At 44.3% G+C, this 23,266-nt stretch overlaps 1 protein-coding gene and 1 pseudogene across 1 annotated transcript; one reads left to right on the top strand and one right to left on the bottom strand.

Annotated features, from left to right (window-relative positions):
- The first annotated feature begins 4,442 nt into the window (after positions 1–4,442).
- LOC147983492 (F-box protein SKIP19-like) lies at positions 4,443–18,022 on the top strand (annotated as a pseudogene).
- A 912-nt stretch (positions 18,023–18,934) lies between these two features.
- Positions 18,935–21,778, bottom strand: LOC125540822 (putative flavin-containing monooxygenase 1). The gene is made up of 5 exons (XM_048704371.2): positions 21,193–21,778; positions 20,375–20,612; positions 19,994–20,169; positions 19,544–19,896; positions 18,935–19,447 (listed from the first exon to the last, which is right to left on the bottom strand). The coding sequence occupies exons 1-5, from the start codon at positions 21,631–21,633 to the stop codon at positions 19,096–19,098; spliced, it is 1,560 nt and encodes a 519-aa protein (XP_048560328.1). The 5' UTR covers positions 21,634–21,778; the 3' UTR covers positions 18,935–19,095.
- Positions 21,779–23,266: the final 1,488 nt, after the last annotated feature.

Genomic DNA, 23,266 nt, shown 5'->3' on the forward strand with positions numbered 1-23,266 from the left:
TAGTGTATTATTTTAACACGAATGGGCGGGCCCGCAATAGTAAATGCTTCAGGTGAGACCGAAGGAAAACTCGCCATAAGAGCATGGCTAATAATAAAGCCTGTTGCTGGCTATATACTAATGCCATGTCACATATAGCCTTTGTAAAAGTACACTCATATAATAAGCCAGCAATTAGGTTGGCTATAGTATTTAATATATGCATGTGAAGACACACACTTGATTGGGAGGAAAGAAGGCTGCACTTGTTCACACGCTGCATGCAAGCACTTTTTCTAGTAACCTGTGCTAGCGCCCGGCGACTGATCAAGCGCCCGCTGCGCTCTCTCTCCTTCTTTCTCACCCTTCCAGCTAGGATTTCAATGACTTGGCATGTGTTATAGCCAGCTGACTAGGCTTATTATACTTGCTCTAAGCGAGATAAAGCCTTTGCGCTAGCTAATAACTATGGCTGGAAAATAGCTAGATAAAAGATAAGGCCCTTCGTTGGCTCAACCATGCTAGTTGGGCTCGGCCTAACCAGGTTTTTTGAAGCAACTGAGCCTAACCCCTCCATTCCTTAATGTAAGGTATATAATTTTCGGCAGGGTGACCAAGGCACATAATTTTACATAATTTAGGACGAAATTAACCTTGGCTAAATCAATGATTAGCATCAACTAAATCTTTTTTTTTTGAAAACCCATCCATATATTAACCAGACAAACCAAGATTCTTACAATCATTCATTACAAAGGTAGCCACGCAGGGCGGAACACTATTACATAAGACACCCTCAGACCTGGTATTAAAACAAAATTTAGCAATCTCATGCGCGACCCTATTAGCCCGCCTATCAATCTTGGCAACCTTGAAATCCTTTATGAGCTTTGAGAAGCTCATCGCCTCCTTTTTCATATCAACAATAGGAGACCTGTCAATGGATTCTTTCTCTAGAGAAGCTGCAACATACGCACAATCAGTTTCTAAAATAACCGGTGTGTGAAGAGTAATACCGATGTATAACCCGGCGAGAGCCGCACGAAGTTCTGCTTCGTCCACGCAAGTGCGGGCTGAATAAAATCCCATGAAGAAATCAAGACTTCGCCGAGATGATTCCTGGCAATAATCCCGACACTAGCTGCTCTCATGCTCTCCACAAAACTAGCATCAACGTTTATCTTAATATACCCTTGGTCAGGGGGTTCCCAATCATGACGAAGATTCACGTTTGGGGTAACATACCTCCAATTATGTGTCACCCCCTTGCCTTTGATGCTGAAATTAACTTGCGCATAGTTTTTTCCTTTAGAGAAAGATTTCCAGTAATTTTCCACAAAAGTAATAGAGGAAGATAAGAATTCTTTCCCCTTTCCAAAGATCAAGTCATTCCTCAGATGCCACGCTCTCCAAAGTATGAATAATACTTGATCGTGTTCCAACGACCCCAATTGATCAAGCAGAATCAATATCGAGTCGGGCCCCGTAAGTCTGAGTAGCTCCTCACTAGGAATATTCCACACTTCTCTCACTGCGAAACGGAAGGCGCGCGCCTTTGGAAAAGACACAAGGGCATGGAAGGTACTCTCATCCTCCACCCCACATATAGTGCACCTGCCTGACACCGTTTGGTGGTGAGTAACTCTGTTTACCTGGGTAGCCAAACTGTTGGATGCAGCTCTCCAAGCAAAAATTCTTATTTTTTGAGGAACATTGGCCTTCCAAATAACATCCCATGCACTCCTTTCCTTGCCAACGGCAGTGCTGGACATTTCAGTCTCACCCTTGCCATCCTGCAGATTTAATGCCAGTCTATACGCACTTTTAACAGAGAACATGCCATTTTTCTCATAGTGCCAAGCAATTATATCACCCTCACCTCCAGTCTGAATACGTAAATTTAGGATCTCATCAGCATCATGACTATAGAACAAGTGCCTTATTAAGTTTTCATCCCATCTTCTTGTTCCACTCATAAATAATTCAGAGACCCATTTCAGTCTAGTGCGGTTCTTTTTGACTAAAACTCTGAGGCCGGAATTTCTAGGTAGCCAGTTATCTCTCCAAACATTAACATTTTTTCCATCTAACACTCTCCAAATCACCCCTTTTTTTAGCAGATCTAGTCCATGCATAATGCCCTGCCAATTCACGGAAGTAGCTTGCGGGAATGCAGTATCCAAGATGTGACCATTGGGATAATATTTGGCCCGCAAAACCTTAGCACATAATGAATCTGGACTCACCAGTAACCTCCACGCCTGCTTAGCCAAAAGAGCTTGATTAAACAACCTAAGATCTCGGAAGCCCATGCCTCCCTCTCTTTTTAGTTTAGTGAGTTTATCCCACGCTAGCCAATGTGTTTTCCTTCTGTCTTCTTCATCTCCCCACCAAAAATTTCTTATAATCTGAGCCAAATCATCACATAAGGAAACCGGGAATTTAAAGATACCCATGGCATACACTGGTAGCGCTTGCAACACTGCCTTGATTTGATTTTCTTTTATACCACTTGAGACATATTTTTCAATCCAATCTGAAGCTCTTTTAATGCCTTATCTTTTGTTGATTGGAACTTGCCCACCTTCATTCTACCCTCAGGTACCGGTAAGCCAAGGTACTTATCTTCAAAACCTTCTGCGGTAGTATTAAGAATAACCATAGTGGCCACTGATCCTCCATACTACATTTTTGCCAAACTTGATGGAACATTTATCGGGGCTCAGACGCTGACCCGTTCCCACCTCATAGCCCGACAAAATATTTTTAAAGACTAAGGCTTGATCTATGGACCCTTTGAAAAACAAGAGACTGTCATCCGCAAATAAAAGATGAGAGATACGTCGCGCATGCCTGTTCAAGTGAAATTCCTTCAGAGCACCTTTGTCACAAGAGATACACGTAAATCTGGGAAGAGATACTTCCCCTTTCTTCACTATAATTAGAGATACATGCAATCAGAGGAGAGATTCTTTCAATTTTTCTGGAGGGCTAAAGACGGAATTACGAGGAACTAAAAGAAATGCATCTTACATTATGAAATTTTATCAAAAAATAAATACATCTTATATAAAGGAACGGAGGGAGTAGTTTCCAGCGACGAGAATAATGAATTTTCTCTCTAGTATGTGGATTTTGGGACATAAGTCTATGTGCACCCGTTTAAATAATTTCATTTTTTAATTCTTAAAAAATATTTCATTTTGAAATAGTAAAAAAATAAACTTGAAACTTTTGGTGACAAACATAGTCTAGCATAATAAACACATTTAAGATCTCAGGACAAAATGAGTTATGTAGTATTCTGAGCGGAAAAAGGAAAATTGCTGCTATAAAACTGTGAGCTGTGGCGGTTATATATTATTGATTATATCGTATTTTGCTCGGAATATGGGATAAATAATTTTGTCCCCAAACTTTAAACATGAGTATTATGATTGACATTGTATGTTGCCAAAAAGTTTCATTTTTTTACTATTTTTAGTATTTTCTATTTTTTCCAATTCAGTTGTGTGCACACCTAGGTTTCACGATGTATTTTGTTTTCTCTCAAAGAAAAACAAAACAAGAACATATTGAGCCAGCCAGCAAACTTCGGTGACTATCCCTGAGCCGAGCCGAGCCACCCAACCTCATCAATGGCTCTAGTGTCAGCAACGATTAGGCGGACAACGATGGATGACGACTAAACGGGCCTACGGACGCAGCTGTGGAGGACAAGGATCAGCGAGCAAGCGAGCGCAGTTGCGTATTTTGTTCTGACTTAAAAACCCAAACTTAAGGAATATTTTCAGAGGAGGATAGAACACTAGCTATCATTGCCCCATTCTTCTAGACGTTATTAAAGCTTTATCATTGATATGTTGTTTGTTTGTTTGTATTTAAATATATCTATACTTTCATTGTATTTGTTTTTTTGGATTACATATAGAAAGTTTTGTGTGGGGACACATAAAAATATTAGTGTGCAACGCGATATGGCCTCATGCGAGGTCTGGCCGCCGGCAACGCGATATGGCATGCGGGTACCGGAGGTGGAGGTGGAGGGGTGGAGCGGTGACAATGACCGGAGGAAGAGCCGGACTCGTGGTCGTGCCTGCCCTTGCGCCCGGAGATCCAATGCCATTCCATGGTGCCCGACGACAAGGTGGAGATAAGGTTTGGAGAAGGCAAGCGTGTCGGGCTTCGAGGAGGCACGCATCACTGGGAGTGAAAGTGTAGACTTCCACCGGTCCACGGCTTCCACATTAAAAAGGACCATGATCGCTCGGTCGGGGTGGTTGCCAGGCGGAGCCGCCCACACGTGCGCCGTAAATGTGGATGGTGGGAGGTAGATGAGCGGCTGCCACACAGGTCCAAGGCGAACACATGGGCGTTTGTTCGACGTCCGTGTGAACATAAACCAAATAAGGCGGATCAAACGTCAAACGAACAAAAAAAAATACAGATGTGATCACGCGGTATGTCCATTTGGGCGGACCGGATGAGGTCGTGCCTTGGAGTTGGCCTAACCCCAAGCCGACTCGCTTCTTTTTCCTCTCCTGGCAAACCCTAGCCCCACCTCACCGCCGCCGCTGCCTGGCCACCCATGGAGGAGGAGGAGGGCGAGAGCCACGACTGGGCCGGGATGCAGTCAGACGCGCTCTCCACCATATTCGGGAAGCTGGACGCGGCCGACCTCCTCACGGGAGCCGGGCAGGTATGCCACGCGTGGCGCCGTCTCGCCGACAGCGACAGCACGCTGTGGCGTCGCGTCGAGATGACCCACGATGGAGACATCCTGATGGCCGGGGCCATGGCCTGCGCCGCCGTCGACCGCGCCGCTGGCACCATGGAAGCCTCCTGGGCCGACTCCTTCGTCACTGATCTCCTCCTCCGCTACATCTCCGACAGGTTTCCACATCTTTCCTCTTCCTGTTACATATATACATGCCCATTTCTTTCGTGAGATTGCAAATAATTTTGTTGATTGGGTCTGATGACCAAAGTTGTATGTAAATGCGAGTATCTGTTAGTTACCTTTAGTTGGGTTGAGACTTGAGAGGACAATCTTGATCGTACTGCTGGTAAATTAAAAGCGCATATCTGTATTCTTAACTCAAAATAAGTCTCCTGGTGATATATGTTTGCTATTCCTTAGAAAATGGACCTTTCTGCTGTGCCTTTTGATGTGAACCGTTGCTTTATCAAATCGGGTTCACCCACGGAAATGAACTTGTCTAAAAGTTCTGAAATTGCACAAATGGTAATCAGTATTTCACACAGAAGATTAGGTGTTGGTTATGTTAAGATCAAATGGCATGCTGACAGCCTGAGAGTGGGTTAATCGATCCAAGATCAGTGTATACAATATGTAAATATCCTTTCATTTACTTCTCTTTTGTGACAATTCTAGTTTTACTACCAAAAAAAGTCTTTTTTGTAATAACGTATAAATAAAACTGGAGGGAGTGAAATGGTACTCAGCAGTAAAATGCTTGGAATATATCGCGTGAGTCTCTACTCTCTAGCGCTGCATCTTTGTGTGACTCAATGTACCTTTCTAAATGCTGCCTAGCACGTAGCTAAAAAAAGCTTGGGAGAAAACGTGGAGCAAATTTGTGAATGCGACATCTTTCCTCTTCCTATTACATACATTCCCATTTCTTCTGTACGACGGCAAATACTTTGGTTAATTGGATTGGATGACCAAATTTGTGAATGTGAGCCTCTATTAGTTTACCTTTATTAGATGGACTCAGATGACAATTTTGATCGTGCTGCTGGTAAATTAAAATGCTTACCTGTATTCTTAACTTAAAATAAGTCTCCTGCTGATATACGCTTCCTCTTGCTTCGAAATGGGCCTTTCTGCTGTGTGATTTGACAACCATTCTGCATCCTTTTATTTCTGCAAGGAATTTGTTCTCCGTTTGAACCTCAGATTTACTTTGTAGTGCCTTTTGATGTGAACCGTTGCTTTATCAAATTGGGGCTCACCAACGCAAATGAACTTTTCGAAAAAATTCTGAAATTGTGCAAGTGGTAATTAGTATTTCGTACAGAAGATTAGGTGTTGGTTAGGTTAAGACCAAATGGCATGCTGATAGCACGAGTGGGTTAATCAGCCCAAGATCAGTATAGAGTATGTAAAGATCCTTTCACTTCTTTTTCTTTTCAGACAATTCTAGTTTTAGTACCTAATAAAATTGGAGTGCGTAAAATGGTACTCCCTCTATAAACTAATATAAGATCTTTGTAGTGATCGAAAAGATCTTATACTAGATAATACCCCGCGCGTTGCAGCGGGAAATTCTACAATAATTTAGAGAGATATGACAAAGTGAAACATTTTAGCACAAAAAAAGTTAACATTGATGCATCTTCTCACTTCATATCTCATCAGACTACTGAAATTGGATTGTACATCTGATGCTATGATGTTAGGCAGGAAAATATTACAGGAAATAACACAATTATGAGCCGGCCAAAACCGTTAAAACTAATTTTATATAAGATCAAATGAATGTTTGCACATCTAGAAGAAAATTGTGAAATAGAAATAGGTTAGTTTATTTGGAGAGAGGCCTACCTAATTGCTTTGCCTGGCCGTGATAGCAAGATCCTACAATCAGGAAATTGAAAAATAAACATGGGTTAGTGCTGATAAATTTGACTGTCCTATTAGTGGACATGAAGATGGGGCTCGACAAATACGTATAAAGTAAATATAATAGTCACAAGATAAGCATAACACGACAATAGAAGACTGTTCTAAACATAATTGCTCAAAAATATAATGAAGAAAACCAACGAACCACGAAAAAATTAAGAAAGGGCAGTTGCTAACCCTGTTAGGAGAAAGGTCAATTAGTAAACACACAGAGTTTTAGCCAGGACAGTTGCTAGTGCTCAACCCTGTTAGGAGAAAGTAAAGTGAACTGCCATCCATCTTATCTAAGGAAAAGATGGGTCTCAACAGTTCGTTTGGTAGTTTTAGTTTACAAAGGTCAAATGTTACAGACCAAATGCTTATGAATTCCCTACAGAGTTGGAACTTTGAAGATCAGAGTACTACTTTTATAGCACAAATAAACAACCAATAAATAGGCCGCTGATTGGTGTTGACAGTATGTATGATATGTCAGAATCAAAATCCTTGAGTTAGATGGGTCTCAACTGTTCGTTTGGTAGTTTTAGTTTACAAAGGTCAGGTGTTACAGACCAGATGCTTATGAATTCCCTACAGAGTTGGAACTCTGAAGATCAGAGAACTACTTTTATAGCACAAATAAACAACCAATAAATAGGCCCCTGATTGGTGTTGACAGTATATATATTATATGTCAGAATCAAAATCCTTGGGAGTTAGAACTCTACATCAGAGATTACTACTTTTATAGAACAAATAAACACAAAGCAAAAAGGCCACTGATTCGTGTTGGCAGCATATGTAAGATAGGTTAGAATAAAATTAAATAATGTATTGTGATCTGAATGGGCTCGATCTAGTTCGCCCAGAGTTTCGATATTTTAGTTTCTTCAAAGGTCCTCACTATTGAGGATAAGAGGTTCCATGTAGCCTGAGCTACAAAGGAACTTTGCGTTTTGGTTTTCCAAAAGATACAACCTCACTGCATTTTTCCCTCAATTGTGAATTAATTTCTGGTCTAAAGACTAAATGGTGCATAAAATACTAAGAGAACAAACTGCAAAAACGACCACATATAGGCCAACGACAGCGACATGACACTGAAGGAACAAACTGCATAAACCAGAAAGTAACTGAACGCCGAGGGATTGATGTCCTGGAAGGCTGGAAAGCAACGACCTTGTTGTCATCCTGCACACAACAATGGAAGGTCCCACGTTGCAAGAAAATCGACATATAGCACTGCTTGCACACAAATAACAGGTCTCCGATATACATTTATCATAACAGCGTGTATATCAGAGACGGTGAGGGGACGGTGTACAGAACGCAGTAGAAGAGAGCGATGGTGGAAGCGAGGGCGCGGCGGGCGATGTTGCAAAACACACACCAGTCCGCCATCTACCTTCGCCCTTTCCCCTTCGCAACAGAGGTGTGGAAGCAGAAAGACTTTTTGCCCCCTGTCTAGGACGCAGCGGCCGTGGTCGCGAATGCTTGCCGCAGTCGTTGAATTCATCGGAAGCATAAGCCGATTCCACAGCGCACAATCGACGCAACTGGCTCTAGGCGAGGCCCCTCATGCTTGGTAGAGCAACGGTGGGTAGAATCCTCAACGGTTGTGCGCACCTTCGTTGAGGATCTGGAATTCTGGGATCGGCAATGGAAGAGTGGCCCGACCTAAACGTGTTGGTTCCCGGGTGCCAGAGTTCCCCTTCCGCCGAAAAAATTCGGGCCGCCGGAGCAATTAGAGGCCAGGGCTGCCAGACCTAGGAGATGGCGTTGGGGATGGGTCGCCTGCCATTTAGTGGGGTAGCACGAGATCATAGTTGATGTCCATCTTCCATAGGGGCTTCAAGATTTCTGACGGAGAAGATGGACGTGCAGACCACTGAGAAACAGAAGCGGTGGAGGGCTGAGAATTAGAGACGGTCCGTATCGGATATTAAAGAGGAGAATGTCTCATGGGTTTCAGAAGAGTAAATGTCTCGTGGGCTTCAGAAGAGGAAGAGGAAGAGGAAGAGGAAGAGGAAACGATGTGTGATTAAACCAGACTATTTAAATCGTGTAATTCTTTTGCTGAGGTGGCATATTTGCTGAGTTGGATGAATGCATGTCAATGATGACGTGGACGGTGTGCATGTTGAGAGAATTAGTTGTAGTGGGAATCAACTTCTTAAGAATGTAAGATTAGTTTACAGAGGATCAGCAGTAAAATGCTTAGAATATATCGCGTGAGACTCTAGTGTTGCATCTTTGTGTGACTCAATGTACTTTGGTAAACGCTGCTTAGCGCGTAGCTCGGGAGAAAAAGTGGAGCAACCCAGAAAATGTATGTAGAGTAGAATAGTGAAGATTTGTTTTCCTGGTGGGAATTGGCCTGTTCCCACTACTCTCTGCCAATAGCAGGATTTCTGAGACTGGTGTCTTGTGCTCTTTGGGTACAAATACCTAAAACATACGAGGGTAGGTAAGTTTCAGTGTGGAGACTTCACAGGGTAAAAGGCCATCTGAATATTTTTGTTGGTTTACAGCAAATTACCTTCTCCTGATGATTTACTTGCTGTAAAGGTCTAAGTATTCTTGATCTATAGACCACAAATACTCACTTTAATGGTCTGACCTGCATGGTTAACTAGCATTATATGTTATTAAATGCTTTTGAGTAGATGATAGAGTCATACAGCTGACATGGTACATGTTCTACCTTCTGTATTAACTGGAGTGTAGAAGAAACACTTCAAAATGAAGATGTAGGTTGGCTCTGTGCTGATTGGGTGACTTCTATGTGCGAGATAACCATTGTACTGAAAGGCTGAACGTTTTAGTGAGCCTGCACATTTCATGTAGTTAACTACATACTTGAATTGGTTCACTGTGGGGCCTCCCTCTTCAACATTTTCTTCATACAAACTGTTGAAGGCCCTTTGCTGATTGCACATTCCATACCCTTTGTGTAAATCTGTATCATGTAGTAATAACAATAGTCAACAACTATGTAGTGAACAAATAAATGTGTAACTACTAACTGTTACTAGCTACCAAAAAGGCTTCCCCCGCTTTGTATTACAAAGCAACCACAAATAAGTCCAAAGAAAAACAGAGCAAAAAGAAAGAGAAACAAATGCCAACAACGGCAGAACAACGGAACTAAGACGACCGGTGACCGCTGCACCCTCCGGAGAAGTACCACCACTCTCCCAGCACTCTGAAGCGCCGCGTACCAAGCAACACCTTCAAGAAGGAGGCGACGACGACGCCGCTGTTGCCCGGACTAGTCCTAGGGTTTCCCCCGGTACGCGGGGGCAGTGGGGGGAGGGTGTACTCGATGCCCTTCAGGAAGGTCCGGCGGCACCCACAGGCGTCGCCGCGTCGGGACCGGACGAGCCGCTAGAGATTTCTCCCAACCCAAACCCCCACCACCACCCCAGACAAAACATAGTGCACCGCCCATCACGCCGCTTACTAACATGTGCCACCACGGTCACTGAATCAACTTCGCCGTCTCCTGAGGTCACCGACACGAGACCTGGAGGACGGGAGAAGAGATAGTGGCCTCGCATTACTAGGAAAATGCTTATACTTAGAACTTTACGTAGCGTTTGTTTGGGACCCCACGCTACTGGTAAATACCAGTAGCACTTGGTACAAAACGAGCTGCTGGTATTACTTAGCAGTAGCGTGATTTTTTTTGGCAGCGCTACTAGTAAGTGTGCCACACTACACCTCGAAGTCAAGACATAGTAGCAGCGTGGGTGATCAATCCAGCGCTACGACTAAAGACATATCTGTAGCGCCTGGATTGCAAAACTCGCTACTATCACCCACGCTACAAAAAAAAATTCACCCAACACCCTATCCAGATCCCCTCCACCCCCGCCTCCCTTCTACCTCCTCTCTTCTCTCAACCCACTCGCCGTCGGCCCTGCTGAACAGCAGCGGAGGGGCCATGGCGACGAACAAGCGACCCGCCGCGTCCGTTGACCCCTACGTCGAGCTCGCCTACTCGCGCGGCCCCTCTCCCCCTTCCGCCTCCCCCGAACCCCCGCCTCACTCTTCTCTTCTGGTGCGTGCGGACCTCAGATCCACGGAACGGCTTTGCCGGTTGATCCCATTGCGCGCGCTCACACCATCTCTGTGCTCCCTGCAGGGACGTGGTGTTCTCGCGCTCGGCGTGGGGCCTGCGGCACTGACGCCGTCGACGACAAGGAGCTCCACCTCGTGCATCACAAGGACGGCCAGCGCCACATCAAGGTCCCCCGCCCCTTCCCTCCCTCCCCCGATCCGACCCCCTCTCGTTCCTGCGCCAATTGGTTGCGGCGACTTCGATTCCCAAATCGTATCGAACAAGAATGGCAGCAATCAGATGCAACTTTGAGTAGTACATATTGAATAAGCTGACCAACCAGCAACCCCTCACATGGTCTGTATTTTCAAGCAATTTTCTTCTCCAGGTAGGACATTTACTCAGGGTGAGGTTGTTAGTTGCCTGGGTAAAAATACATGGAGTATTCATACAGTCCATAGTAATATCGTTCTCCGGTGATCCAATCTGGTGCTACTTACTAAGCAAGTTAGTGATAATTTTTGTCTATCCATCAGCCTTGGCTCATGTCTATGACTATGTACATGTAGCTGTATACATGTTCTCTTAGTCAACTGTTAATTCACTGGACCGCTGACAGTTTTTTATTAGTGTGAGTGTGATTCCACTTGTAACTAAGCAAAGTGATACGCGGAGGAATTGGCAGCCAAGGTGGCTCCACCTCGACATCGGACCTCCCACTGGACAGAATCGGAGTGGGACAATGTCGGTTCGATGGTCGACGGTGGCTGCGTATAGGAAAGAAGAAGACGACGGAAGCTGCACAGGAGTTGGTATGGCTTGGCTAGGACAGCTCGCGGACAGGAACAACGGGCAAGAATTGCATACGAGGCAGAGCTTAGGACGATTTGTTTTCTGAGTAACTGAGCAGGAGGAACAAGGGAGAGCAGTAACAATGGGGAGAAGCGCTCCCTGTCCTAATCCATCATGGTTGTGGCCTTGCCTTCTCAAAGGTGTTTCATTGTGTTCTTGCCGGTTTGAATTGTTTTGTTCCTCAAGTTGAGGATGCTATTCCAGTCCAATGGCACAGCGTATTATCTTATCTCTTTCTTTATTTGATGGGTGCTTATCCATCTTAAGACTGCAACTGCAAGTTCCATTGTCGTCTACATGTCTTTCAGATTGTTTTTTATACGGTGGAGAAGCTTTGTGCAGGTGCTCACTACCAAGATTGCTGCTGTTTGTACTGCATACAGCTTTATGCATTGGCTAAATTTTTAGTTTGGCTTCTCACATCATGGTTTGCTTACCTAAATCTTTGTGTATGTTTGCACTGCAGGGCTGTGAACCTGTGATGCATCGGTGGACGAATCTGGTTTACGAGAAAGAGACATATGCGAGCGCTTTGTTTTCTTCTTTCAGGGTGCCTCCTACAGATACAAGTACATGCTCAGGTCAGGTATATATGTTTGTTTCTTTGTCCACCGGTTAGACTAAAACTTCTTTTAGTAGGGTAAATCTAATATTTTGTGGTAACTGTCCAGAGAAAAAAATGGATGGAGTGAGTTGAGTTGCAATTCCTACAAAGTAAATAATAGAAATTCTAATAAAGTATTGGTTCAACTAAAACATTCACAATTCCTTTTGGGATTCTTCGGATCCAAATCCTAATCAGTCCATTTGGTTAACACAAATGGATTACTGAAATGAATATGCAAAAAAAAAAAAATCAGAGATGATGACCTTGGGATTGACAATGCATTGTCATCAAATAGACACTGCGGCCACTATCGTAGAGGGCGGAAAGGAGGATAAGCGACACCAATGGGATGCCATGTTTGAATAGAGAACATGGAATTGTGTGGGGAGAGGGTTATCCTTTAACCATTAAGCCATGCTTGTTAGGCTAGGGGTATGTAGTATTTTTTTTCTCCCGTTGCAACGCACGGGCCTTTTTGCTAGTATAACTTTAACAGCTACAATCTTGAGAATTTTTTCCATTCTTTTTTTGGCCCATGCCTTCCACTAATTTTCTGCACAACGAAGATATAGGCTACACACCTCCACATGATTTCTCTCTCAAAAAAAAAAAACCTCCACATGATTGCCACTCCAAACTCCAAAGGATTTCCAGCCACAATGTGTGGTCAGGAAGACAAGTCAAGTCAAGTGGAGCATTAGGTACACGCTCTGCTGTGTAAACACACACACACACACACAGATACTTCAATCCACTCCTTTATTCTTGCTAGGAGTCTCGCTGCTCTGCCTCGCACGGTCACTGGAGTCTGGTCAACGGCAAGACTCTGGTAACTACGAACCCTTCCATCTCCCTATCATGCTTTCTCCAGTTGTCCATGGAGCTGTTGCTTGCTGAATTTAGGCTTTGTTTTTTTTTCCGATGAAGGGCTCTTAATTTAGGCTTAGTTGGAATAATTCCTTGCAATACTACTATTTTTAATTGTCAGTGCCTTCGATGATCCATGCTACATCTGCACACATATTTATTATGTGTGTTTATATTCTCAAAAAAAGATGGCGTGTGTTTATCTGTTAACCGTATCGCATAGCTAAGATCGTAACAAGATATTGGTAGTTGTACGCTTTCTAAAAAGGAACATATTTTGCTCACAAAACTAAGAGACGATCAACTTTAGGAATTGCAACTTTATAGACAATACTAATCTAGACTGGTATCCATGGTAACCATGTGCGTTCCTGTACCATTTAGTTTGTATAGCCAGTGAGGAATTAAGCATATATTTTTGGCATGAGCTCTTTTAAATTGCTAGATGAGAAGGAATCTTAACTTAATTGGTCTTGTGAATTCTAATATACTATTTGGTTGAACTTATGATATTTGCATACTAACAAGTTTTCACTTTCCCGACGTGGACGCAGGGTTGATTGACGCGGACTAGCGCGGCCCGGTGGGCGCTGTGCTCTTCAACCCGGTGAAGGTCGGCGGCCATGTCGCACAGATGATCGTCCAGGTGATCATGACACCGAAGGTTGCCGAGGTGGAGGACCTCGACGCCACCGTCTGGGTGGGGGGGGGGGGGGGGGGTGTGAGGATTTGGGTCCACCAGCATCTGAACTCCGAGCCTTGGTAGATACATCTAGAGAAGATGTTTGTTTAGGTTGGTGGTGAACACTAGGGAAAGTACACACGTTTCGATGATGGTTGTGTGCGTATGATGTTAAATGGACTCTTGTGATCTCTTTCAGTTGAGATGGTTCTATGACCTTAGTTTATCTTGCACTGGATGTGTCTCTGATTTCCATCCATGAATATGGCATCTAATTTTTTTCATTCCTAATTAGCTAGTAGTAGCGTGGGGGAAAAGGTGCGCGCTACTAGTCCTAATTAGCTAGTAGTAGCGTGGGAGAAAAATGCACGCTACTAGTACTTAGGATAGTAGTAGCGTGGGTTACAAAAAAGCGCTACTGCTATCTTCAGTTACCAGTAGCGCTGGGACAAACAAGCACTACTGCTAAAAAATAGCTGTAGCGCCGTAGCAGTAGCGCGTCTACCAGCGCTACTGGTAGCAAAAAAACCAACGCTACTGGTAAGCATTTTCCTAGTAGTGTCGGGGGCATCTGCAACATCGCCGACGTGAGGGGACAACCGCCTCCGCCGAGCCGACCGGACGCATGGACAAGGGGCCTGCCAGGCGCCAAGGCTCGGCCGGACCCAAAAAGGGTCCGGACAGCCCCTGCCGTCACGCTGCAGCTCGCCGGCCTACGAAGCCGCCACCGCCCGCAGACCACCGCCTCCTCGCCATCAACCAGGGAGCACCGTCGCCGCCAGCCCGCCCTAGCCTAGATGGAGCCCTAAAGGGCCCAGATCTGGGCCGCCCGGGCGCCGCCAGCCACCAGCACCGCCACGCCGCCCCGCGACCAACGGCCGCGCCGCCGCACCGAGGACCCCGCGGCCTGCCGCCGAGCCGCACCGCTGCAGGCCGAGCTGCACCGCCGCCACCAGGAGGCCCCCGAGCCTCCCCAAGTGCGCGCGGGGAAAGAACGGCCTGCCGCCGCCGGCGCCGCGCGGGCAGGGCCCGGCGGACCTCGCGGGCGACGGCGGGAGGAGAAGGACGGGGAGGTGGGGCTGGAGGAGAAGAGGATGCAGGCCCGACGCCCGCCGGGGGGGGGGGGGGGTGGACAAGGGGGAGGAGGGGGGAGGAGGAGGAGGGGGAGGAGGGGCGCGACGCGCGCGGCCCGTGGTCGGAGGTGGTGGGAGGGGAGGGCGGCCGGCGGTGGCGGGGAGGAGCGGGAGGAGGAACCCTAGTCGCGACGAAAGCTGTTTGACGATCTAACTGTTAGTAGCTACTTTCTGTTATGGTATTGCAACTTCTATATCCCTTCGCTGAAGCAAAAAAGCCTCCATTTTTTTTGAAATATTCTTGTGACCATCTTTTTATTTTATTTTTGTGAAAAGGGTATGATTTTATTCCTCTGAAATAGTGTTACAGTGCGCTAATACAAAGCAACCATCTGTTTGCTTGTTATGCGTAGTGCTAGTCAAAGTTCATATTTTTTTTGTTTTGTTGATCTATTGGTGCATTGAAATAAAGTGATCTCACTTTTATTGATTGATGATTGAATTTGCTGGATATACCAAGTTTGATTTCTACCAGGCTTTGGGTATAAAGGTTTTGGTTGAGCGAAGATTCTGATTGTGGCTGATAGGAGGGACAAAACTATACACCTCGTTTACCCATGGTTTTTGAGCGAGTGAATTGCAAATAAACCACTACATTAGCGCCTAGGTTTGCAGAAAATATCGGTTTACAATTTCTTGCCAAAATCACTAATTTTTGGCCTAATCTTTTGCAAAAAATGCTAGTTGATGGCTTTGGCCCATCTGATGAGGATTATGACAGATGGAGACCACCATTTGCTGATGTGGCGCAACGTTTGCGATAAGCAATGTTAGATGGGTCATTTGCGAAAAACTCCTCCCTCCCTGAAACTATCCCGATCCAGTTGGGGATCGAGCAACCCCCTCGTGTGAGCTTCTGTAATCCGAGGAGGAAAGAAGAGGCAGTAGGCCGGCGACCCCGTGCTCGGGGGTGCGCAGGTGGGTATCGGGGGTGTCCGACGACCCCGTGCTCGCGTTCCAGGTGGGTGCGCGAGAGTGCCAGTTGGGTCCTGGGGGTGGCCGGCGACCCTATGCTTGCGTTCCAGCCTTCTAGGTAGGTGCCCGATGGTGTCCTCCTCGACAGATACAGGAGGGTGGTCGGGGAACTCCCGGCTACAGAGATTCATGGTGGAGGGGAGGCCGGTCTAGAGCGCATCACTGGCAAGCTCAGCCGCGGCGCCGCCTTGTGAAGGCCTGGATGTGGGCGAGGAGCCAGAGGGGCAGGCGCATGCGTTCTTCAACCAGCGAGCTCTGGCTGCCACGAGGATGGCGGCGACGTTTGGCTCTGCGGCAGGCCGTGCTCGAGGTCTGGGCCACTGGACAACGACGAGGGCACTCGCCGGCCGACGGCGACGTGGGAGGATTTTTTAGAGAGAGAGAGAAGAATTGACTAATCAATGCGCCAGCTCACCCGCCCAGCCAGCTCCGCTGCCGACTGCCGCAGCAGCCACGCATGTGTGCCCGTGCCCTCTGCTCCCGCTCCCGGTGACGAGGCCCATGACCGGCGTGCTGCTGCTTTGTTCGGCTGCTTGGGAGCCCAAATCTGATGTGGAGCTGATTGCTTATTATTATTATTATTATTATTATTATTATTGTTGTTGTTGTTGTTGTTGTTGTTGTTGTTGTTGTTGTTGTTGTTGTCGTTGTTGTTGTTGTTGTTGTTGTTGAAGGGTGTCCCTATAAAACTACAGGGACTATTTTGTAAATCTAGACAATCCAGCATCTATCGTCATATACCTTAGACTGTTATGCCACGTCATCAAATGCAGGACCCACATGTCATAATCAGAGTTAAAATGCTCAAAGAGACTGATCGGTGTTTTTTGCAAAAGATTAGCCCAAGAATCAATGGTTTTTGTCACAAATTCTTAAACCAGTATTTTCTGCAAACCTAGACTTCCATGTGGTGGTTTTCTGCAATTCACTCTTTTTTAGCAGAGAGAGAGACAGAACGCCTGGCGTGATAGCAAGGAAACAAAGATTGGGATTAAACTTGCTTGATTATTTTTCAACTAATGTTTGGCCATTATTTAGACTATGCGTACAAACTGATCTGACTTCACCTCAATCTGAATCTAACTAAAAAATTCCTAATTATTCTGACTTCCTAATTGAAAAATAACCTCTTAATTATATCTATACTCTATACTGGAGTAGAAAGTAAGGAACTCTCTTCTTGGACCTTACGTCATTAGCGGAACCTAGTTTAGGCTTGAATTTGCGCCTGTTGTAGGGTGGATGCCGCCTGACACATGTTTCATTGCCCTCTTCTGCTCTTATTCTCATCATTCTACTGAATGTGACATGTAGAATTCACACACAGTATCAAGTCATGTGGTATTTTGTTAGAACTGCATGTTGAACTTCATTTGCATGTGACTGCAATTATCAACCTTTTTGAAGATTATGATGAATCCAACATCATAGAATGTTTTATTTTCACATGGATTTTAATTGGTTATATTGTTCCAGTGATATTTCTCATTGTGAGCTTGGAAAGCATGTTTAGATTTGATATAGCTTAAATGTTTGGGTTGGCTAAAAACTTACCATGTCTCAATGCAGAGCATTCTCGTTGAAGAGCCTTCAGCTCAGCTTTTGTGATAAAGTATCTGATAAAGGGTTGGCAGAGGCAATTAATCGCCTTCCTCAGCTTGAAGAACTGGATATTTCGTTCTGCTCATTGTATGGCAATTTCTGCGAGTTAGTTGACAAAAGCCGCTCACAACTGAAATGCTTTAAGCTAAATGAACGCTGGGCTGATTTTCATAAGCGGTTTGATGCAGCCTATGAGCGCATAGAGATTGACCCAGAAGCATCATGAATTGCTAACAGTATGCCTCATCTCCAAGTCCTTCAGTTGATTGGCAGCGAAGTAACTAATGATGGACTGATGGCAATCCTTGACCATTGCCCTCACCTTGAATCACTTGACATACGCATGTGCTACAACCTCCAAATAGATGATGCTATGAAATCAAAGTGTGCTAGAATTAGAAACCTTAAGCTTCCTCATGATCCCATCTCTGATTTCAAGTACTGGGCCTACGTTGACAGTGAGGATTACAGTGAGGATTACTCTGGTTCTGATTTTGAGGTTGATATGCACGATGATTTGCTGAATGTGGTCATGGATGATGATGATGATTATGGTGAATTCAATTATGTGGATGATTATGATGATGTTGGCTCAGAATCTGCCATGTATGATGATGTTGATGACATCTAAGCGGTGACCATGGACCTTCACTTTGGCGGGATTTGGAGCTGAAATGATGTGGTGTTCACCTGTTGTTGAATGAAATCCTTGGAAGTGGGGTTCGAGCACTTTGTTATGTGTGATTCTCTTGAGTTCGTGTCACCTGTTTGTTTCTCACATTTTTGCAAGAAACTAATCCATCCTCTTGCTGTCAGACTGGGTTGTTCGGTTATCACTCTTTTCACTTGTAGTTTGTGCTGCCTTGTGACTTGTCATGGAATTAGATTCTTGTAATGAACTATGACACCCTTGTTATGATTTTGGTTTCTTTTTGTTTGACCCCATCGCGGCCACTGAATCCTCTCAAAATGTCGCAATGCCATAGATGTCGGTGGCCAGCAAAGACAGCAAGCTCATCGTAGTTGCTTGCAATAATGAGATGTTGTCTCGTGCGCTCAGTTGCAATAGGCAGCCATTATTTGGTTTCTCACATGGAGTAGCTCAAGTGGAACATTAGAAATGGTTATTATTTGATTTGGAATATCTGTGCAACACTAGAAATGGTTGATGTTGCACATCCTCTATGCTAGATTGAACCATGTAGTTAGAAACAAACTTATCTCCCACGGAGCGTTCATAAGTCTTGATGTGCCCTGCCTCTTGGCTGACAGAATAGGTAGGCATTTTTGGATGCTTGAAGATTAATCCTAGTCTAGATGGTTAGTAGAATAGTTGAATTCTTGCCTAACGTTTGCAGAGATCAACCATATTCTGTGTGTCTCACCAGTCACCAGATATAATATTTGTGGAAGGCAACGCTGATTTAACCATGCGCGTGGTTCATTTTCTCATATCGTGATGTTCTTAGTTTAACATATCTGATGTATGCTCATCACAGAATCATTATTTATTTGAAATATCATATGTTTAAGATATCTGATGTATGTTCATCACATAATCATTATTTATCAAAATATCATATGATCGACCATAAAGGATAATCAGGCTCGAAAATACATTAAAAAACATACTATGCTGACATAACCCACATCGGTTGCTCAGAACATATGAGCTGCACATAAGAATCCTACCAAGACCTCCTCTTACTTGGGGTGAAGATTAACATAATCACGGGGACCATATACCTCAAATAATTCAGCTAAAATGCTATTCTTCCTTCTCGGGTTGCATCCCATGTCTTGACATAGTTGATCATTGTACCAGATGTGAAGAAGCCCAATACAGGACCTCCGGAAGTAGACACGAGAATAGCGCTTCATAAACTTCTCCCACTCAAGGATATCACCCTGCATCGCTTTAACACTTGGTAATCTGAATCCACCATCAATGAAATGCACTAGCCATTTGCCCCGAATTTCTGCAGTGTACAGATTCGCCAAACTCTCTGAATAACCAAGGACAGCAAGCTGCGGAATCTTAGGATGTATGCACTCCCTGAATGTAAAAATGAAGAAAATCTTCAATAACCCGATCTGGATTGGAAATCAGCTACACATGTACACAAAAGTCAGGTAGTAATAGTAAAGTAACCTGTATAGAGGTACAGTCGAGGATATTGGCCCAACTGCAATACTCTGAAAGTATTCTGAAGTAAACATGTTCGTGATCTTTTGGTCTCCCTTGAATCCCGTTCCGAAGATCACTATATCACTCTTTATCGGCGAAGATTCACCTTCAACAACTACACCTTCCTTGCAGAAGCTAAAGGTCTTGGACTTCTTTAGAACAATGCTGCCTTCGTCTAGTCTCTTGTAGTGATCCTTTGGTGTAATGGCGATCAAGCATGTCGCTAGTGCCTCAAAGAAGCTATGCTCAGGCACCATGTCATGCTTCTTCATGGGGATGGAGTAGTAGCTCTCAGCAAACTTTGAGAATAACCACCTCTATTCATATACAAACAAGAATTAAGCGTGTGCCGATTTATTTTGAAACCTAAGTGTAAATTACATCAATGCAAAACAACATGCTGACTTTTAGTACCAGTGGAGTCAAGATGGTGGCCAAGAGACATAGGAGGAAGCCCTCGCCGGGCTTGTGAATGAGGAATTCAGAGAAGCGATTCAGATACAAGTTTGATATAGGGAAACCCCAAGCATAGTAGCTTGGTATGATCCAGTGCTTTGTTCGGACAACCATTGTACATGGATATTCAGTACCTGCAGGGATCAGTAAATTTATCCAAGTTCTTATCGAGAATAATTGTTAGAATTCAGACAATGTAATAATGGCAGACAATGCATTCAATTTCGCTGAATGACAAAAAACAGCCCTGTTGTTGGTCATGCGAACAAAATTTGTGATGATGACATAGTTACTTCTGCACAAAGACGAAAAAAATAATTTAGTTGTAGGATTGTGTACCATTTACGTCTGCACATTCAGCAGCCACGTCGAGCGCTGATTTCAAGTAGCCAATGACGGTCACACGCTTGCCCTTTACCATCTCGTTAGCTTTCTTGGTGCCCATTTTGGCGTAATCCATGGTGTGAATCACCTGCCCATCAAATGCTTCTGGACCTTTGCCTTGAGGAAACGTGGGTATGTTGGGCACACCACTAAACCTCCCAATGCAAAGAACCACAAAGTCTGCCACGTGTGTCTGGAGACAGGAAAATATGATGCATTTAATACCTCATTAGCTTCACTGATTGAAAAGGGACATTACATGCTAGGGGTTAGAAAATGGAAGCAAAGTGGTTTTCACTTTCAGTTTTGGAAATATTTCAGCAACAATTTCAGTGATTTTGGTCAAAGTGCTGAAACAGTCGAATTCAACCAAAATTTTAAAATTACTGAAAATAATAAAAAAGATGCTTGAATTGCTGTGTACTACTGAAATTGCTTAATATTTTGGCTGAAAGCTAAATATTTCAGTGTCTACTGAAATTCATTGAGTTTCATCTGAATCTCATTGAAAGTGAAAACCATACAAACCATAGTTTTAAATAGCAGGCTATGGTATATAGCGGCAACCCTTAAAAACAGCTATAGCGAGGCTATAACGAGACTATAGCGGCAAATTGTACATGAAATCAAATAGCGGCGACATGCGCAAAGAGCTATAGCGGGCTGCCGGCTATTTAAAACTTTGATACAAATACGGTCGAGAGAGGCATGGATCAGCTAGGTAGTACTTCATCTAGAAAAACTCTAGTTCGTGGATCAGTCCATATATGTACCTCCATGTTGTCCTCGGCGTCGGCCACGGTGAGACGCCACTCACCCTCGCCAGAACCAAACGCCTCGCCGCACCCGGCCCACTCCTCCCACTCCACCACCTCCTCCTCACCGACGCCCACATACTCCATCCCGACCACCCGGCGGCCAAACCTGACGCAGTCGAGCACGCCAAAGTGACGGGCATAGGCGTCAAGGTAGTCGGCGACCTGGCGGCGGTCCGGGAACACCTCCGTCACGGACTCCGGCCAAGGGAAGTCGGAGAACTGGTACATGGGCCGTTCCGACTGCAGCGACGTGCAGTCTGGGGCGCGCGCCCACACGCCGCCCAGGAGCTTGTCCGCCTCGAAGACGGCCGGCCGGCAGCCGCGCTCCAGCAGGTGCTTGCACGCCGTCAGCCCGCTCACGCCGGCTCCGACGACGGCCACCCTCTTCTTCTCCATTGAGGCTGCTAGTTTATTTACGAGTATATAAAGTATAAACGTTTGTGTTCGATGGTGTTGCTAGATGGTAGTCATATATAGGTGACCAGAGAGCGGTTTTGCACCACGTGCTTTGTTGAAATTTTACGCGATCGAGTGATCCTGGATTTGGATAACATATTTAAAGCACCGCGCCATTCGATCTGACGTGTTATTTTTGTTACCATTCGTCCCAAGTCCACTCTTAGTCTTTGCTGAGCAAATATGGCATCAATTGTCCAGCCACAATGATAGGCCTTGTCGCTGAAGAAACCGTGGCACGTGTATACGTTGCATGTGTTGCATGTAGCACGTACCAGGCCACGCAGACGTATGTAGACGTGTACGATATGTGGTGCACTCGAGATATTGTCGATAGGCAGTGAGTGCTCCACAGTGCAGATTAAGCTATTAAAAATGTCTGTCTTGGACAAATGTATTCTAGTTATTGCACGTCAGAGAGTGACTCAATCAAAAATAAAATAATAAAAATACCCATACAGATTTTCGCATAAAATCAGTGACAGATAACTTAGATATGTAACACCTAGAACACATCTAAACACTAGTAGAAAAAATGATATTTGTTCCGGTTTTATAGGGTCTTTAGTCCCGTTTTAGTCCCGGTTGGTAACACCAAACGGAACTAAAGGAAATTTTATGAATTTGTTTTTAATTATTTTTTTTGCATTTTCAAATTTAATCTATAATCACCCCTCATCACTGCTCAATTTAACCTCTAATCTCTAATCACCCCTCATCACTGCTCAATTTAACCTCTAATCTCTAATCACCCCTCATCATTCTAAATCATCTAACTTTCCGGCCGGTCACTCATCCTCTCACTACTCCAGCTTGAGCACGCTTAACTTCCGGATTCTATTCCCCCTCGTTTCCAAGTCTGCACTTGTTGTTTTCCTCACAATAGTAAGATGTCAATCGTTTTAACCCTCAGGAGTTTAGCTTGAGCATGAAGTCACACGTTTCACTGTTTGAGTTTGAAACTGTTATTCTAAAAAACAATAATTATTTAGTAACACTAATATTTCTTGAATAAGTAGTTTGACCATAGTTTGACCAGATTTGACCAAAATTTAAAAATTGAAATAATTATTTAGTAACACTAATATTCTTGAATAATTATGTAGTAACACTAATACTTCTTGAATAAGTAGTTTGGCCATAGTTTGACCAGATTTAACCAAAATTAAAAAAAAACTAAAATTTGAGCATATGTTTTTTTCCTTTTAGAATTTGAGGATTCTAAAAATTTTCAAACAGGCCATAGGCCGTCACAATCGGATGCGGATTTTCGTGCTAAACATTTTGAAATATTATACGTTTTTTTCGACATTGTATGCAAAAGTTATAGCCGTTTTACTTTTTCATGACACTTTTTTTGCAAAACATGTCCAAATTTAAGTTATTTAAGTTTCCTAACTAGTAGATGTAGTAATATAACTACATCTCGAAGGATTTTATTTTTTTGAAGTTTTTATCATTTTATTTTTTTTTCCAAAAATGAAATGGCAATACGCGGGGGGGGAGGGGGGGTAGAGTTTGAGAAATGGGCCCTTTAGTCCCGGTTTGAGACACGAACCGGGACAAAAGGGCA

Source organism: Triticum urartu, chromosome 2A, assembly GCF_056163025.1.
Source record: "Triticum urartu cultivar PI428250 chromosome 2A, HENAU_Tu73, whole genome shotgun sequence".
NCBI lineage: Eukaryota > Viridiplantae > Streptophyta > Magnoliopsida > Poales > Poaceae > Triticum > Triticum urartu.

Excerpts from the sequence above, each read along its gene's own strand:
- LOC125540822 (XM_048704371.2), bottom strand. The coding sequence starts at position 21,633 with ATGGAGAAGAAGAGGGTGGCCGTCGTCGGAGCCGGCGTGAGCGGGCTG. Across the intron at positions 20,170-20,374 it reads TGAATGTGCAGACGTAAATG|GTACTGAATATCCATGTACA; the intron begins GTACACAATCCT and ends TGATCCCTGCAG. Across the intron at positions 19,897-19,993 it reads CCACCATCTTGACTCCACTG|AGGTGGTTATTCTCAAAGTT; the intron begins GTACTAAAAGTC and ends GTATATGAATAG.